Source organism: Phragmites australis, chromosome 11 (genome assembly GCF_958298935.1).
Source record: "Phragmites australis chromosome 11, lpPhrAust1.1, whole genome shotgun sequence".
NCBI classification, from domain to species: Eukaryota; Viridiplantae; Streptophyta; class Magnoliopsida; order Poales; family Poaceae; genus Phragmites; species Phragmites australis.
Genome location: NC_084931.1, coordinates 4,554,016 through 4,571,336, shown reverse-complemented (window position 1 = coordinate 4,571,336; position 17,321 = coordinate 4,554,016). Strand labels below are relative to the sequence as shown.

General features: G+C 42.6%; 2 protein-coding genes across 11 annotated transcripts; both read right to left on the bottom strand.

Moving 5' to 3' along the window:
- Positions 1-4,948: 4,948 nt before the first annotated feature.
- Positions 4,949-9,036, bottom strand: LOC133884887 (E3 ubiquitin-protein ligase At1g63170-like). Of its 3 annotated transcripts, XM_062324475.1 has the most exons (6): positions 8,924-9,030; positions 8,562-8,839; positions 6,761-7,504; positions 5,793-5,918; positions 5,440-5,716; positions 4,949-5,349 (listed from the first exon to the last, which is right to left on the bottom strand). In XM_062324475.1, exons 3-6 carry the CDS (start codon positions 7,354-7,356, stop codon positions 5,122-5,124), a joined length of 1,227 nt encoding a protein of 408 aa, XP_062180459.1. In that variant the 5' UTR covers positions 7,357-7,504; positions 8,562-8,839; positions 8,924-9,030; the 3' UTR covers positions 4,949-5,121. The 3 variants fall into 3 exon arrangements, with proteins under 3 accessions (XP_062180459.1, XP_062180460.1, XP_062180461.1); XM_062324476.1 differs by lacking the exon at positions 8,562-8,839 and having other exon boundaries at positions 8,924-9,036; XM_062324477.1 differs by lacking the exon at positions 8,562-8,839 and having other exon boundaries at positions 6,761-7,501.
- A 3,933-nt stretch (positions 9,037-12,969) lies between these two features.
- Positions 12,970-17,054, bottom strand: LOC133884434 (pre-mRNA splicing factor SR-like 1). 8 transcript variants are annotated; one of them, XM_062323848.1, is made up of 6 exons: positions 16,836-17,054; positions 15,642-16,002; positions 15,131-15,211; positions 14,633-14,704; positions 13,571-14,049; positions 12,970-13,504 (listed from the first exon to the last, which is right to left on the bottom strand). In XM_062323848.1, exons 2-6 carry the CDS (start codon positions 15,927-15,929, stop codon positions 13,201-13,203), a joined length of 1,224 nt encoding a protein of 407 aa, XP_062179832.1. In that variant the 5' UTR covers positions 15,930-16,002; positions 16,836-17,054; the 3' UTR covers positions 12,970-13,200. The 8 variants fall into 8 exon arrangements, 6 of the variants coding, with proteins under 6 accessions (XP_062179832.1, XP_062179831.1, XP_062179833.1 ...); XM_062323850.1 differs by lacking the exon at positions 12,970-13,504 and adding an exon at positions 14,338-14,374 and having other exon boundaries at positions 13,902-14,049; XM_062323847.1 differs by having other exon boundaries at positions 12,970-14,049.
- Between the last annotated feature and the right edge of the window lie 267 nt (positions 17,055-17,321).

Here is a 17,321-nt window from a genome sequence, read left to right as displayed (position 1 = left end):
GGCTTCTGCTACGCCGTGCCTCGGGGCAGTCATCTGGGAACATGGAATGGAGTGTGAAGGCAGGAGACACAAGATGGAGGCAAGCAGCAGGCAAGAGGTCTGGCATGATGGGGAAATTGGGGAAAGTAAGAGAGGGAGAGAGAGAGCGCCTGCTGAGTCATCGGCAACTGGTCATATCGGATTTGAGTTAGACATGCTACGTATGCAAAAGGACTCTGAAACGAGCCGAGAGACAAGAACTAAATGGTTTTAAAAGATGAAGAACAAAGTATTTCTATTATTGGAATTGAAAGACGAAAATTAAACCGTGTTAATAGTTGAGAGACGAAAAATAGACTTTTTCTGATTAGACTACAAACATTGCAGTAAGAAATCGGAGGGAGGAGAGAACCAAACATTATGAGCCCTAGATGGTGAGGCATGTTTGGCACAAAGTGAGCAGCCAAGTTTGCCGAATGCCGAACAAAAACTAGGGAAAATGAAGATAAGTTCAAACTAAGCTCTTGTATGTTGCCAGGATGGTCATAATCTCCGAGCGATGTTTATTCCTAGACTTCCATAGCTCCACCAGAATTTGGGAATTGGTTTCAACAATGACACGTGATTGATCCAGTTCCATGACAAGATGTAGACCGTCTCTGCAAGCTTCTGCTTCTGCGACCTTAGGAGAAGAGACTGATGAATTCCATCTCACCGAAGCCATCCAAAATGGTCTAGCAGCGCTACGAACTATAGCACATGTAGCCAGGGTTCAACTTATCGACGGAAACAGTTCGTAATCGAATTTGAATTAAAAAAATAAAAAAATAAAAAAATCCTAAAAAACTAGAGCAATTCTAAGACCTTTTGTGAAAAAATTCAAAAATAATGTCATTTGCATCATATTCTATTGGGAGGAATTTTGAAAAAAAGGAAAAAGTTGAAGCGCGCAGCTCATTTATTAACTTATGTTAAAAAAATACTTAACATATAAACACATAGTTTTCTTATGTAGGACGTATCTTAAGAGGATCTTTAAAATTGGTTTTTATTTCATTTAGAGTTTTTATTATTTTCTCTATGATTTTTACAAAGTTCACAAGCATAAAGTGAATATGTTGAGAAACAACACTATAATTAACTTTTTCATGTCTACTATTATCTTTCCTACATAAAGCATAGTATAAGTAAACTAATAAAAGTGATTTCACTAATTTTGGAGGTGTGATAGGTTAGTTATAAATTAATCTAGTTGCAACACATTTACACAATCCTGCATATAACAATAATTGTTTCATGAGTTCATGTATTTTTAAAAGACATAGCATCATGTAAGAAGACTAACAAAATTGGTTTTATGATTTTTGGATTAGCAAAGAGTAAACTATGCATTTAACTTAGTTTAGCAAATACATTTTCTCATAGAAAATAGTCCATTTTTATGAGTATAAATAGTTTTATCATGTAGATCATGTTACAAGGAAACCAACAAAATTTGTTTAACTTGATTTTAAAAACTCAGATGGATTAGTTATTGATTTTACAAGGTTGAAACTTTTGTTTGTTTTTTTTTTAACTTCACTAAAATTCGATAAATCGTTAAAACCGAACGGTTACCGATGAATTTGAGCGGTTACCGACAATGCGAAAAATATGAAAAAAAAAACGCTCGATAAATCGACAAATGCGCTCGGTACCTGTAGCAAACCGAGCGGTTACCATTCGGTCGATTCGGTCCGAATTCTCGTCGAATTTCAAATTTGACGAAGTGAATTTGAACAAATTCTTGCCAAGTTTTAAACGATTATCACGATAATCACGATTTTTCAGTTACCACAGATCTATGTTTTCGTACCCAAACGGTTTTATAAACCTTGCATGTAGCACCATTGAGTTCGTTCGCAAAGAACGAGCTATAGTATTGATCTTTAGGACACCCGGTGGAAGGGAACCCAATTACGAGGGACCTGTTAGCAACAAGAAGTTGTACTGTTACCACGGACGAGCTGCTTGCTCTGTCTCTAAAAAAAATACAAAAAATCAGATAAAATAGCTACAACTGAACACCTGAGTATAGTTTTTGACAAACACAGAAGCTAAAGAAAGAGATTCTCTAACGTACTATCACGCTTGACGTGGCCGCTGACACGTGTACCCAGAGGAACCGCGCGCGTCCGAAGCTAGGGGGCATCCTTGTAAATTCAGCCGACAAGAACGAGAGACCAGTCAAGCGCGGCCGCAACACGATCCGGCACGATCGCCATCCGTCCATGCACCGTCACCGATCCTTATCCATCCGCGCCCCACACGGCACGAGGTTCTACGTGCGGGCCGGGCCTGCTCCGGTCCGGCACACCACGTTCTCCATCGTCCACCGCCGCTGGCCGGTGGCCGGCGGCAGCTGGCTCCGTCTACCTCTGCCCATGCAGCTAGGGACCACGCGTAATGCGTGCGTGCGAGCGTACACACGCGCGCGGGCGGCGCCCACGTTTTCCCCGCCTGTGTTCTTGGTTTCTTGCTCGAAACTGCGTTGATGACAATGCCCTGTCCTGGTTTGACCGAAATACGCGCCGATTTTAGGAACAAATTACTACTCCTACTTAGATGACATAACCATGCCCTGCTCTGGTTTTGGTTCCTTTATTGGTACCAATGCCTCTTGAAGAATATGACTCCACCTATCTATCTACTATTATCTCTGTTTTTTTTTACTTATCATTTAGAATATTAATACGGTCTTCAATAAATACGTTTAATTTTTATTTTTGACAATCACTTATTAGTAAAAGTTGATAAAAATTAGATAATATTAAAATATTTTTTATGATAAATTTACTACTATTATTTTTATATACTAAATTTTAATAATTTTGTGTATATTAGTAATCAAAGTTTCTAAAATTTGACCGTACGTATTTTAGAATGACATCTATTTGAGAACAGAGGTAGTAATATTTAAATTTTGATGTTTAATATTTACGTACACACGAGTACCTTCAGTAGTATTATCTGTACTTGTGTAATAGAAACACACTCACCTGTGTGTAATGTGCGTGTCTGCGTAGCGGTGTGTGTCACCTTATAATAAAAAAAAACAAGGGTTTTTGTTTCTTCTTTTCTTTTTTGGCGACAAGGTGCCGGTAAGAGCGATACGGGTTAGTAAATGTTGGCGTCAGTGTGCAAGCATTTTTCCTGGCACGTGCGGTGGAGATCACTTCTTCCACCGCCGCTCCTCTGCACAACCACGAACGGAACCTACACTGGTCAACATCGTGCGGTACTGCCAGCGAGTTGGTGATCCGATTTTTCGATTTGACACCATCCCAATGAGAAATTTTCTACCTTGCCGACGGATACAGTCAATGAAAACTCCAGCCTTCATGTAAAAAAGATTTACAGTATGAAGGAGAGTTGATAGCACGTATTTTCTGAAAAAAAAAACAGGGTAATATATACTTTCAGTTCTGGTATCACAACTGTCGTTAATTTATTCTTTCTTCTCTTGTTCTTTGTTTTGTTTTGGTCTGCTGGATCGCACTTAATTTCAATTCACTGATTAGAACAGACGGAAGGAATGCTACCCGAGAGGACAACATGGTGCCTGAGCTGTACTGTCTGTGTTCCATGGCGGCAAGTGAGGACAAACAATGATTGGAGTTCTCTGCTCATTTTCTTCTGGCGGTGGAGAGACAAAACGTATTATTAATCTTGTTAGTTTTGCAACCAGAGTAGTTTAGGGTTCATAAGAGCATAAGCAGTATTAAATTGTGAACCTTGATTGCTGTTTCTTTTTAAATTGCAAGAGAGACAAACACTTCCACTGTTAATATTATACTAGTTGAAAGTTGAAATCTCTTCCAACATTTCGGTTAAACGAAATCTCTTCCAAAAGAATATTATATAGCCTTTTCTTCTTTGAGAGAGAGGTTATATAGGTTTCTTCTGAGTGGTTTTATCAGTTCTTTTTCCCTACAATGCAGAGGTTTTTATCAGTAAGAAAAAAATACAAAGTAGTATTTGTATTTCTGGAATAGAACTGTACTGCTCTTGAGCTGTGTGAGTTTGTATGCTCCCCACTTGTGTCTCTATCATTCAAAGATCTGTAGCATCCTAACATGGCACCACACCAACACCACTTGGGTTCAGCCAGTTCAGGTACGCAGATGCTCTGTTTTTGCCTGTAAATGCAAGGGCATATGTTTGATATGCTTGTAGAATGTTGCTTTGGGCCTATGCATCTCACCTGATCAGCCAATTGTTTCATTCAATGATCCATCTAGCTACCAGTCACGAACTCACGATCCTATGTATTGAGAAGATTGTGTGCGCTTGTAATGCACCAGAAGTACCTCCAGTTATCGCGATTCGGTAGCGATCCTTCTGATACGACATCTCATCTCAATTATTTGTTCGATCAAAGTTAGGTTATTTCAGTGGATTAGTCTCAGATTCTTGAAGCATCGCACGTTTATGCTTGGCGAAGCATGGGCACAGTTCGTTCTTGTGTTTCTTGACACCTTTTTTGTGTTAAACCAATTTGCAATGGCATTCTGTGCTAGCTCTAGGCTCCAGCAGGGAGAGCAGCACAAGTACTGCAGTAGCACCAAAGCATGCTTGGCCATCTGCACTTGCTGCATGTTATTTGCCAGTATTGTCTAGCATCTGATTTAGTAGGGAGTTTGGGTGTGTAAAGAATTGATGGTTGCTGCCTTAGGTTCTCTTATCATTTTCTTTCCCCAAGAAACTGCACGTGACATAGCAATCTAACCTGTGAAGTTTTGTGCGAGACTAAAAGGCTTTTCAATATTTTGAGAGAGAAGTTTCTGAATTGAGGGCAAATGCAGCCGCACTGCATTGAGGGGTAGCAGCTGTTAGCACTATCAGGATTCAGGACTGCATTTCACCATCAATGGGCTCATATCAGCTTTCAGCATTCAGAAATGTATGCTGTTCAATGATAACTTTGGAGGGAACGAAGCTAGAAGCAATATGTATTGACAATAAGAGACATTAGTCAATCAGAAACAAACTTGCTGGATCATGCAAGGACTCATCCATCGTATAATCTATCTCGCTCTATAATTTACAAATTGCTCGTGTAAGCCACATCAAAGGATGCCATCCTTGTGGAAGGAGGGGTAGCTACAGTTGTGATTCAATGTCGTTTCCTACCCTGTTATCACTGTGGTGGCGCCCAAAGCCAATGGTTGGAGCAGTCGTTGCAACACCGTCAATCTCAGCTTTGCAAAGGGGACACAGTGCATTTATCTTGAGCCATTTGTCAACACAATCCTTATGGAAGAAATGAGAGCAAGGGAGCATCCGGAGATCATCATTGTCCACATACCTTGCCAAGCAGATACAGCAAACCTGTTGACCAAAAAGCACGACTCAGTTTTACATTATGCATGAGCAGAAATATAGTGGTCAAGTTAACATTAGTGCAAGAGAAAATCTCACAGCATCTTCAGCAGAAACAACCCGCTCCTTGTCTGTTCCAGCAGCAAAGACTCCACCACCACCTTCATTTCCCTCTCCATTATGAGCCTTCTTCGATTTAAACTTGTATGTGCCCAAGGCATTGATTGCTTCTGCAGTAGCACCTTGGTTTTGGTTCAAATCTTCACGAAAGCCCATTACAGAGATTATGCAGGGCAGGCAGCAACATATCAATGCACAGAGAACGAAAGGCATAGCATAGCCGATGCAGCTGAATGTGAGGAAGGCTATACACAACCTGAAAACATGATTACCCGATCAGACATCTAAAATAAGTTGCAAAAATACTGCATCATGGCAGGGTAGGAGCACACCTGTACAAGTTGGGAGCGACATGGGCAGAAGAACGTCCACCAAATATCCACACATTTCCCACAACAAACCACACAGCAAAGAAACAGTCCAGGGCCATTTTGAAGTGTTCAGCGAAAGCTTGGGCCCTACAACATGGAGGATGCAACTCAGAGACTGAACTGAGAAGAAGTTAGCCAACGAAGTATTTTGGATTCTGATGACCTGTATTGACCTTACATAGCTAAACTGCAATGAAATATCACCAGAACAACAGAATTACAGAACTTCAGACATATTACTGCAATGAGTTCTTTTATGGTGCCAACTGCCAAGCAATTTTCATGGACTATCCATTTCTTTTTTATCTAACGGGTCAGATCAGATAGGATTAGTCATACTCCTGCACCAAGTATTATATGGACTGTTACTTCTCGAGGGGAAAGAAAGCAAATACATATGATTTCCGAAAACACAAAAAACATTTCTTGCAAGATTAATTCTCTCGAGTTACCATACCACTCAGGGCTCAATGCATCATTCTGGACGATACCTAATGGTTCAGGATCCACACATGGTCAAACCTTGAGTTAACCCCCTCTAGCCAAGGTAACCCAAAACATTAATCACACATAGAATTGAGGATGTGCATATATCAAATTTTAGTTGTTGGTGTCACGAAGCAGAGTGAGTGGTGAAACTTCTCGGATAGCTGGGACATTGAGTATTTGGGTGACAGAATGTATTGGCTAGTTTAGAGATACTTTAGCAATTTAGGGTTTACGTAAATAAGGTCACAATGCCCATGGGAACGGTCTGATTTCATCTGGACACCTGGTACTTGAGAGAGTAGAATGTAACGTAAAATTTCTTGCAAAAACGATGCATACAAGTGTCATGCAACTTGTTACAGTATCTCGCAGATATAGATTCTGTACGTATAACGAAAGTAAGAACATCAATCATGTAACTGAAGACTAGAATCTGTTACCTTGGATTTGTGGTGACCACATTGTTTCTTGAGACTCCATTTGTGCCAGTGGTTTCAGACACATGAGGGGCTGAAATTGTCGTATAAGAATTACTTTCAGGGGTGTTGTTTGGAGGGAAGTTCTGAGTTGCTGACTCTTGCCCAGTGGCCAGGCGGTTGCATTGTAGATAGCGCCAGTATAGATGAGGAAGAGTTGCAATACAACCTACTGTATAACCAATGACCCATTCAAACAATGGAGCATGTGGATGTTCATTCCTTGACACAGACAGAACACAAATAGCAGCTATAATCTGGCTAAGATTCACAACCAGTTCAATTGAGATCCAGAAGCCAGAATTCAAAGGACTTTGCTGACGACGACTGCGGTTATCATCTCTTCTTGGTAGAGGAGCATTCTCAAAGTTAAATGCGGTAGTTGTTCCAGAAGAACTTTCTGAGACATGAGGCAATTGATCCATGCCATCATGATTGTCTCGACGAGATGTCGACGAAGAAGCAACATCATCCCTTGGGATACCAATGGCATGCTCCATGAGTAAAGGATGACTATCTGTTTGACTAAATCTTTCTGATTCAACAGGAGGAACATCCATCAACCGAAAGGCTGCATGGAAATGACTGGCTGCGTTCCCAGAAATGGAGCTGCTTTGATTTATGATCAAGCTAGCAAAATGCACATTTTCCAAGATAATGCACTTTGGTCTTTTTCCCCCCTACAGCAGCAGGTCACTACCACTCCTCCTGAAAGAAAAGGAACATTTGATATCAATAAACTATTTAACTATCTCTCTTTAAGTAGGGAAGTTAATATCTTTTGGAAGGTAGTAATACAGGCAATAATATAGCTAGGCAATATAAGCATGACAGTTGACTCAAATATAACAGCAACATACAATATGAGATGCCAATCTACAATTTTATTTGAGTCAGCATTTGCAAATGTTGTATACAGTTACCATATGACAACCGTTAGGGAAATAAAAAGGAAATACTTCATTCATTTGAGCACCCTGACATTCGATATATGGTTCTCCATTAGACAGGATTGAAGTAGAACAATAGACTGAATTCAGCTTCTCTGAAAGACGTTCTGGGCTTATATTCCATCCTGTAAGCGTTTGACCTGATTATTCGTCCTAATACCCTGAGTTGTGTGTGCGTACATGCAAATTTGTGCATAGATGTGAGCCTTACCATCATTGTTAGCACTTAGGGATGTATGCAATGCACATCAATTGCTCATAAACACGGAAATGATTCTCATCAATTTCTACACATGCCATCATTGTAGGATATCCTTTCTGGGATCACCAAGTTACCAATGTCTATATAGTCTTTCACAGCAGTTTTTACTTTGTAATCGAATCTGGAAAGAACAGCCTAAATTTGAAACCCCATATTGATAAATTCCATGGCAACTCAAACACAGAGTACACAGTGCCGCCTAGAATCTAGAGTTCTTGTCAGAGAAAGGAATCAAGAAGTCGACTGTTCTAATTTAACAAACTAAACTGTATTGATCTTATTCCATACTGTCCTAGAAACCAACCAGATACCAACCATCCCAACCACAAGGCCAATTCAAAAGTACATAACAAGGTAATGATGTCCTCCAAATGATTATTAACATGTCACAAGAAAGAGGAACCCCAGTTGCAACACAAGAAACTAATTTGCCATCACATTTTCTCGACCATTTAATGGTCCCATAAAACGTTAGAGGCTCGCTAAAGACCAAGTCCACCGTCAAGAAAAGATCAACCCAAAAGGAAAGCCAAAGCAAGATAATATCACATACCTAAAAAAAATCTCCCTGTCCAAGAACGGCCTCACCAATCATGGCTAGGCTCCACACCAATTGGCTGAAAGATTCAAGAACCGATGAACAACCAACAGCAACAAGAACCAGAAGAACCAAAGCTTCAGAACCACACCGAGCAAATTCACCTCGACCGCTTAAAGCCGAATCAATGCCTAGCTCGCAAGTATCCCGGCCAAGATTTACATAAAAAAACCACGAAGAAAAATCGCCAGGCAAGATTGCGCCGGAGGGAGGGAAGGAACAGGTGCCAAACCCTTGGATCAAAGCAACGCGCTTAAATAAACGAAAAGATGATAGACACACGGAAGCATCACACTTGCGGAGGGGAAAAAATTTACCAAATCGGGAGCTCGAAGACTTGGAGTCGGATTCTTCCTCCTCCCTCCTCTCCAGTCTCCACTGGCGCTGTGGCGACGTCTACTTAGGAAATTATTTTATTGTTCGATTTTTTAGATTTTTTTAGAATATTGGTTCTGGTAGGAGAATAGAAGGGCGGGCTGCGTTCATCGCGGCCGTTCGCAGGACGCGCCTCTCGGATCGGACGGTGAGGAGTCAGGGGAGGGTACTGGCGGTGCGGATCTCGTGTGGCCGCTCAACCGGGAGGCTAAGGTTGTGTCTGGACACGTGGCGGGTATGTAATGGCTGGGCGAGGCGGCTCGGAGCTCGGTGCTCCGCTCGGCGCAGGGGAGTGGATTAGTTGGGTCCGTGATTTCATCACTATGTATATGATAGAATAATGTAGGATTCGGAGGGGCCTTTTGTTAAACATTTTTTTCTTTTCCCTTTTTCAAGATATTTTCCAGGACTGAATAGATTTCTAAAAGAATGTCTTATGAAATAACACATAAGTATCCGATTGGTTGTATATGTTCGGTGTGGTATGGGTATGAACGGAGTTACAGGGTAGTTCGAGTAAGCTCAGGACTACTATGTAATTTTGATTTGTTTTGTTAACACTTCGAACTTATCAACTGCCCAGCCCACAGCCATGGCCTGTCATCTCGATCGTCAACAAAAAGGCTCAGCTTAGCAAACAATAGCTCCACACGCAGCGTCATCCTATCAGTTCTAATCCCCAAATCCCCATCCGCATAGAGCAGCCAACATTCATCCCCATCCCGCGATGCCATCGCTCACCGACTCGCCATGTTGGCTATCAAGGTGTTGAGCCACCGACCCCTCCTCACCGAGTCACCGGCCCCACACCGAGTCGTTGACCCGCGCTCACCGACCATCGACCCAACCGAATCCTCGCCGTTAGAGAACCTTGATCAAATCCCCACTCGACCACTGTCGGTGACACAGGAACCAGGGGTTCCCGAGTCCCGAAGCCAGATCAGCAGTTTGCTACGTGGCGCCCTCCCGCGGGGATCATCTCCCCGAGGTGCGAGAAGACTAAGTCCCGGGAGAGAGTGCTCAGGGCTATGAACAGTGGTCCCCGAGTACCCGAGTTCCCCGATGACCCGAGAAGACCAAGTGCCAGGAAGAGAGTGCTCGGGGTTGCGAACAGTGGCCCCCGAGCACTCAAGTCCCCCAACGATCAGAAAAGCCAAGTACCGGGAAGAGGCTGCTCGGGGCTGCGAACAGTGGCCCCCGAGCACCCGAGTCCCCTGAGGATCCAAGGAAAGTCAGTTCCGGGAGAGAGTGCTCGGGACCATAAATAGTGGCCCCCGAGCACTCGGTTCCCCGAGGACCCGAACAGCCAAATCAGGGAGAGAGTGCTCGGGGCCGTGAACAGTGGCCCCCGAGTACTCGGTCCCCCGAGGACCAAGAAAGGGTATATCCGGAAGAGAGTGCTTGGGGCGACGAACAGTGGCCCCCGAGCACTCGGTTCCCTACGGGCCTGAGAAGTTCTTCGCCGGTGGCCCCCACAGAGGTCCAGCGGTGAGGTGTCAATCGGTGAAAGGCCTGATGCCGCATTTAAGAGGGCGCATGGCCTGTCACCTCCAACTGCTCCTCCACGCTTGCTGTCAGTCCCTGTCACGACCTGGCAGGGAGGCGTGGAGACATTTAATGCATGGGTCCCATCGCGGGACATCCGGCGCGTCTTGGGATAACATCGTGAAGCCCAAGGCGCCCGTTGCACGCTGGGCTGCTCGGTGGCTGCCCGGTGGGCCCTCCCCGCGGCGCCCGTTGAAAAACGGCATGATGACCTATAAGACCGGACGGGGGCACATTTTCAACTCTCCCCGTCACCTCGCGCAGCAGCCCATGATGGTTGCTTTCCATTTATGGCGCCTTGAAACTCGCGCCATCCCTTTCCGGGCACGCTACCGCCCCGGCGGGTACTTAAGACGGGGCGGGCTCCCCGGAGAAGACAAGTTAGTTGAAAGAGGACTTCGGACCAGCTCAAGCCCACGACAAGTCGAACGAGCACCGAAGAACAAGGAGCACGAAGCTCTAGACTAGACAAATATTCTTGTAACCCAGCAACACCCAGAGAGACATTCTCAGAGTATTTATAGTATACACACAGGAGTAGGGTGTTATGCTCAGTGCGGCCCGAACCTGTCTAAAAACCTTCTCCTGAGCATTTACTACTTCCTGCATTCGATCATTCCATTCCACCTGCATCGCATTTACACCCATTTATTTTACCTGCAAAACAGATTCAGAATCATCCCCCGGTCGAATCTCAAAGGGGGCCCTCCGGATCCCTGCTTGAGGAGTTCACCCTCCGACAGCCACCGTCCGCCAAGGAGAGAAAGAAGGATGGAGATAGTTAAGGTGAGGCTTGCTGTCAAACACTTCGTTTAGTGTTCTCTAAAAGCAATTCAAGGTTTTAATTGGCTCGGTGATATTCATAGAGGACTTATATTGTACTTTTTATAATGCTAACTTGTTCCTTTATTTAATGGCTGTTCTTGCTACTGTAATTGCTAAGTATTTTCATTCCTATTAGGAACTTCATGCCTAAACATGAGCATCGTTCTCCAACACTATAAGATCTTTTATGTTGTCTTTCTATTCAGCGCACCCTGTTTCGGATGGGGCACTATTGCACTGGAAACCATTGAGAAAGATGATTTTGTGATAGAGTTTGTTGGAGAACATTTTGAACAACATATAGATGTCTATCGGAAATGATGTGAGAGAAAAATTGTTTTTGTTGGTCATTCCAAACCTATAATCAGCGGTATCCTGATAATATCGTATTACCATAATTTGGATTTTCGATTTTGTAGATTTTTTTCTTGTCAAGTATGTTATGCTGAAAAATATGGGTTTTGCGTCGTAAAACTTTATTTCATGTTTGGACTATTTATATTGTACTTTTCGTAAATTTCAAACTTATTTATTGAATTTACGATATTGAGAAGTTTAATATATTTATATTATACTTTTAGCAAAATTTATATATGTATATTAGATTTAAAAATTCTCACTGATACACCCAGCGGTCAAATTCTGCCTTTGCCACTGCCGTGTGGAAAGAAAGAACGAAAATGAACTTTCTCAGCTACACTGTTGTTCCTAGTTAAATTTTTTTTTCGCATAATTACAAACCACCACAGGCAAACACGAGTGTATTACCTGTTCCCTGCTAGATAAAAGTCGTCAGTCCTCCACGACTCCACTGCCTCTGTTTACTTGGTGCGAGGTTCTGACAGGGTTCAAGTGGCACCGGCCAACCAATACTGAAAATGAAAATTAGTGGCACGTAGGAGTATAAATTAATTAATCTAAGAGTATTTATTGATCATTCTTTATTAATTAAAAATAGTATTATTAGTTAAATTAAAGATGATCGGTGAGTACATTTAGATTAATTAATTTGCATCTCTAGTCGCATGCTTTTTTTACTTCTTTAAATCAAACTTACCCTCCAATTGCACATGCACGCGGTTAGTATGACGTTGAAGACCATGGATCAAGATTAAAAACCGAGACTGATTCGTCGAATATTTTTGCAAAAGATGACTTTTGAACATACGGTCCTGCCGATTTGATTCGACGTCTTCTCGTCAACTAATCTTCTGCTGGTTCCGTTGTTTATTTCATCCTACCGCACCACCGAAAGCTCGGTGTACTTTTGTATTCACATGTGCCTTTCGGATGATGTATGCAGATATTGTTCTTACGCGTTTGAAATGAATGATTTAATGCCTTATCGTTAGGGATGAAAACAAACGAAAATGGTCGAGAAAAATCCCTAACCATTTTTACTTTCATATTTTTTTAATCAGGATTACTGATTATACAAAAATAAACCAATCCAAGTGTAACCGAACCAATCCAAACAAAAATATATCAATATCCACCGACAAATGTAGGCGTAGACTATAATCCACTTTGTTCAGGCAATTGAAGCCTACAAAAGTAGGGCATAGAAGGTCGCAACATCAAAGGCTCACGGACAATCCCCTCAGGAAGACAAAAAACATACGAAAAAGCATGGATACCATGTTTCATACAAAGTGGATTTCAATGTCTCCAAATGCATGGTAACAACCAAACAACATACGAAACAGCATCCATAACCAAATGACTAATACATGCGCTAACATATGAGAATACGGAGCTAACATGTATGAGAATACGAAGGTTTACAGAGAGGCTGGCAGATCAAGCCAGCGCACTGACAAATGGAAACCACAGTTTTACAGGTTGGAATTTACCTCCATTTCGGGCCTCCCAGCCTGATGACCTCCTCTGCGCATGAGTCACGACGAAGCTTTTCGGCATCACCATCTTGCTTCTTCTCAGTTACGTCACCATACAAGTCCTTCAGCTTTGCTAGGTTGCTTGAGACGACGGCTGTCTTCTCTTTATTTGCATCCCCAAATGGACTGGATCGCTGCTCGTTCCTGCTCCTGCTTCGACTCCGGCTTCTACTCCTATGACGGGAGCTAGAGCGTCTATGTCTGTTGCTATCACGATCTCTTCTGTCATCTTGCCTTTCTTCTGAATGCCTGGACCTGTAATCACGATCCCTGCTATCACGATCCCTTCTGTCATCTTGCCTTTCTTCTGAATGCCTGGACCTGTAATCACGATCCCTGCTATCACGCTCACGACGATGATAATCTCTGATATCCTTGTCCCTGTCTCGGTCCCAGTCACGGCTCGAACGGTCCCTGTCCCGGTCACGGCTCGAGCGGTCACGGTCACGGTCACGGTTAGAACGGTCAAGTTCTCGGTCAGAATGATCACGGTCAGGACCCTCATGGCTTCCACTACGACGAGATGGTGAGAATGATCTTCGATTATCATCATGGGTGACTGTTCGCCGAACTGGGGATGAATCCCTAGTGGAAGCCCGATGTGGAGCACGCTGTCCAAAGGAAACTGACAGAGAAGCTTTCACAGAAGGAGGGCGACGTGCAGTATCTTCTGATCCCTGTCGACTGGAGTCCCCAGTCACCCCAGAAAGCTTTGTGGGCAATTTCATCTTCTCAAGATTGGCTGTAACCTGACGAGTTACTGGAAGAGGAATTCTTGGAAGAAGACTATCAAAGTAGTACTGCACCATGAAAGAAAAACAAAGCAGCATGCTGGTCAGTGTAAGCTTGTACTAGAGCAGCTTAAAATGGAGATCGCCAGTCCTAAAAGAAATGGACATTGCTCATCAAAATTAGATAATAGAAGAGTGAAAGAATCCAAATCGACTGTGGTGACATGTCAACTGAAAATCAGCAAGAAACAATCCCAAAACAATGCATTTTACTAAATGTATACTACCAGTCAGGAAAAAATAAAATAAAGGAGAGCATAAACTATAAACAAACTATGTTATGGAATCATGACTTGCCTGACCAAGAAAATTGTCCAGTTAGTTGGCACAGTTTCTGAACATGCACGAAACGAATGTAGGATTAAAAAATGTTAACAAGCAATAGAACAAGAAAAAAATAACTCTGAAGTCATCATGGCATGGACAAGGAATTGCAATATAGTATACAAATCCAAGTTATATATGAGACTCAGGGGAGGCTAGCTTCAGCAGAAATTCAGGAATGAACATAAAAACATGTGCATAACAGTTGATCACAGAATCCAGTGTGCTTATTTCTGTTCTTAAAGCAGAAGGAAGTTAAGAAGCAGACCTGTCCAAGTATAAGATCACGCACATAAACACCCATGGTTGTATTGCGGCCATTAGATCCAGGGGAGAATTCCTGCACCAAATAAATAAATAAATAAATACACACACTGACACACACACATACAACTGATGCAGTTCTTATTCATGCTGACAGCTCATAAAGCGCATGAAACTATATGGAGACTCCACATAGCTTCTGCTTAAGTGCTATAAACCAGTATTCCATTGAATTTATTTCATTCAATTTTTCGTCTGCCCTTTTCAGCATTACATTCTTGATCAGGCTATATTCAATCCAAGTCATGTGGTTACTGTAATGGCTCCTCTGTTATATTATGTTGACAGACCATCATTTTTTGGAAATTAAATGTAAGTTCCAGACAGTGATGACAGCTCATATAATGGCAAAACCAGGTGGTTATTAACTTAATCAAGTTATGAGGGCAAAAAATAAATTAAAGGAATAAACAATTGAAAATGCAGTAAAACAGCCACATACCTCATCGTCCTTTAGATAGGGCTCGTACCATGTCCACAGAATCTTTGGGTCCGCAACATAGCGAAGATACAAGAAACCAATCTGCAAACCAAGACCAAACGGTCATTTAACATAGGCATCTGATTCTTTAACAGGCTAAGCAAAGACAAACAAAAACTCACAACTCCAAAGCACAGACTGGTACACTATGAACTGCTTGCAAACTTTGTCATCGACGTGTCCTAGTACCAAAATCCAGACACAAGTCCATCCAAAGAAATAAGTCGTAGGACTGTTAGTGGCTATAACCAAAATGTCAGCACAAAATTATGTATTAGTGAATTGCAAGGAATGTAAGAATTATTGCTTTGGATCATATAAACCTACTTTTCAGTGTCAAAACATTGCTGAATTGAGTTATTAAATATCCTGATAAATAACTAGATTCATGCACTAATCTCATGCCTAAGAAATATATACGGCACCATGAAGCATGGCATTCATTAAAAAAAGGCAGGGCACAGAAACTCACAGCTCTAATGTATGGGGAGTCAGGATGCTTCAACAAACCGTGCATCTGTTTGACAGTAAGCTTCATGGTGAAGAACTTGTAGAGGAGACAGAATGCAGTCGAGGGGCCCCTGCAATTGCCAGTCATCCAAGGCTCCACGTGATCGACATGATTGTAAATCTCATCAATGACCTCATGATAGGTCTTCAGCCTGTAGAGCTCCTTAAAGTAATCAGAAGACAGAATGTTCATGCAAAGAACCTTCTCCATCAGCAGATCAATGGGCTTCCCTGAAGTCTGTATCTCCATCTTTCAAGTAAATCTCAAATCTGAACAAGAAACAGCGAGAAGGTGTCTCTTCCTATCTGAAACTTTATGTAACCTGCAAATAGAAACGTTGGTAGATAAGAAACGTATGTCCTAAACTATGGAGGGAACAGGTGAATTTCAGCTAAAAGCCTGAAACAATTGAGTGAGCATATAGAGATCATTTGCTTCCTGATAAGTGAGAAACAATCTAGTAAATAATGCCCGCTGATCTCGACCTCAAATGGGCGAAAAACTCCCCATTTCGCACATCATCCACGGAGTGCCAAACTAAACTTGCAGTGCTTTCCACTGTGTTAACCTCAGTACACAGAACAAGCAACAACACCACACCCACACACATACCAAACCCACAGCTCAAAAGAGAACCTTCTTTTCACAAATTGCTAGCTGATAATTTAACTCAAGGTACACATCCAAATGATTGAATCATTTACAAGGTGTATCTGAGCAACCTGCATAATCCATTTCATCATAGCTACCCTACAAAATTTCTCGAAATACTCGACCCTGCAACCATAATGTTTGTGCTGCAGATAGTAACGTAACCCTAACGAGCACACGATTTCCTCACCTTTCATCCATTCTAGTATAACAGAAAAACAGGTACCTAGACAATTGATTCCACCACGCAACACCTTAATTCAGTGGTGGATTTAACGCGGGGCGTAGGGGTTAACTAGAACCAAAATTGCTGGAAAATAAGCTGCAATTAGGGTAGTACCCATCCACATGCCCATCCAATCCGCAACAAACTAGGTGGATGGATTGGAGTACCAATCCCAACAAGAAAGATCTGGGTCCTATTGCTCACGGTCCAAAAGACGAACTTGCCGGACCAAACTAAATTCTAGAACAATCCATCCAAACAAGCTAGGGTTTCCTTACCAGCAAAAGAAGATACCAATCGAGGTCCGGATGGATCTCCGCTCCACGCCGGTCCGTTCGTGGGGAGGAGAGCGACGGTGAGGACGACTCCGAGAGAGGATTCCCTTTGGGGTGAGCGGCGTGCGCGGGTTCGGCGGAGGAGGCGTGCGGCGGCCACCACAGGAAGGGGAAGGGGAAGAAGGAAGCGGATTGATTCGTTAGGGCCGGCTAGGGATGCGATACCAGCCTGCGAGGGGGGTATTTTTATTTGTTCCCTTTTATGGAAAAAGACCGGGAAAAATTTATGGGTTAATTCGAACTGTGCCATTATAAATATGCACATTTTGAAAAATACAATTACAAAGATCAAAATTAGACCAATGCTATTACAATTTACGATTTCTTTAAGATATGCCATTTCGGACCAAAATGCCCTTTATGTCTTCTTCCTCCCCTTCTTTAGCGGTAATGGCAGCCCTCGTCGGTGGCAAACGGTGGCTCCATTCG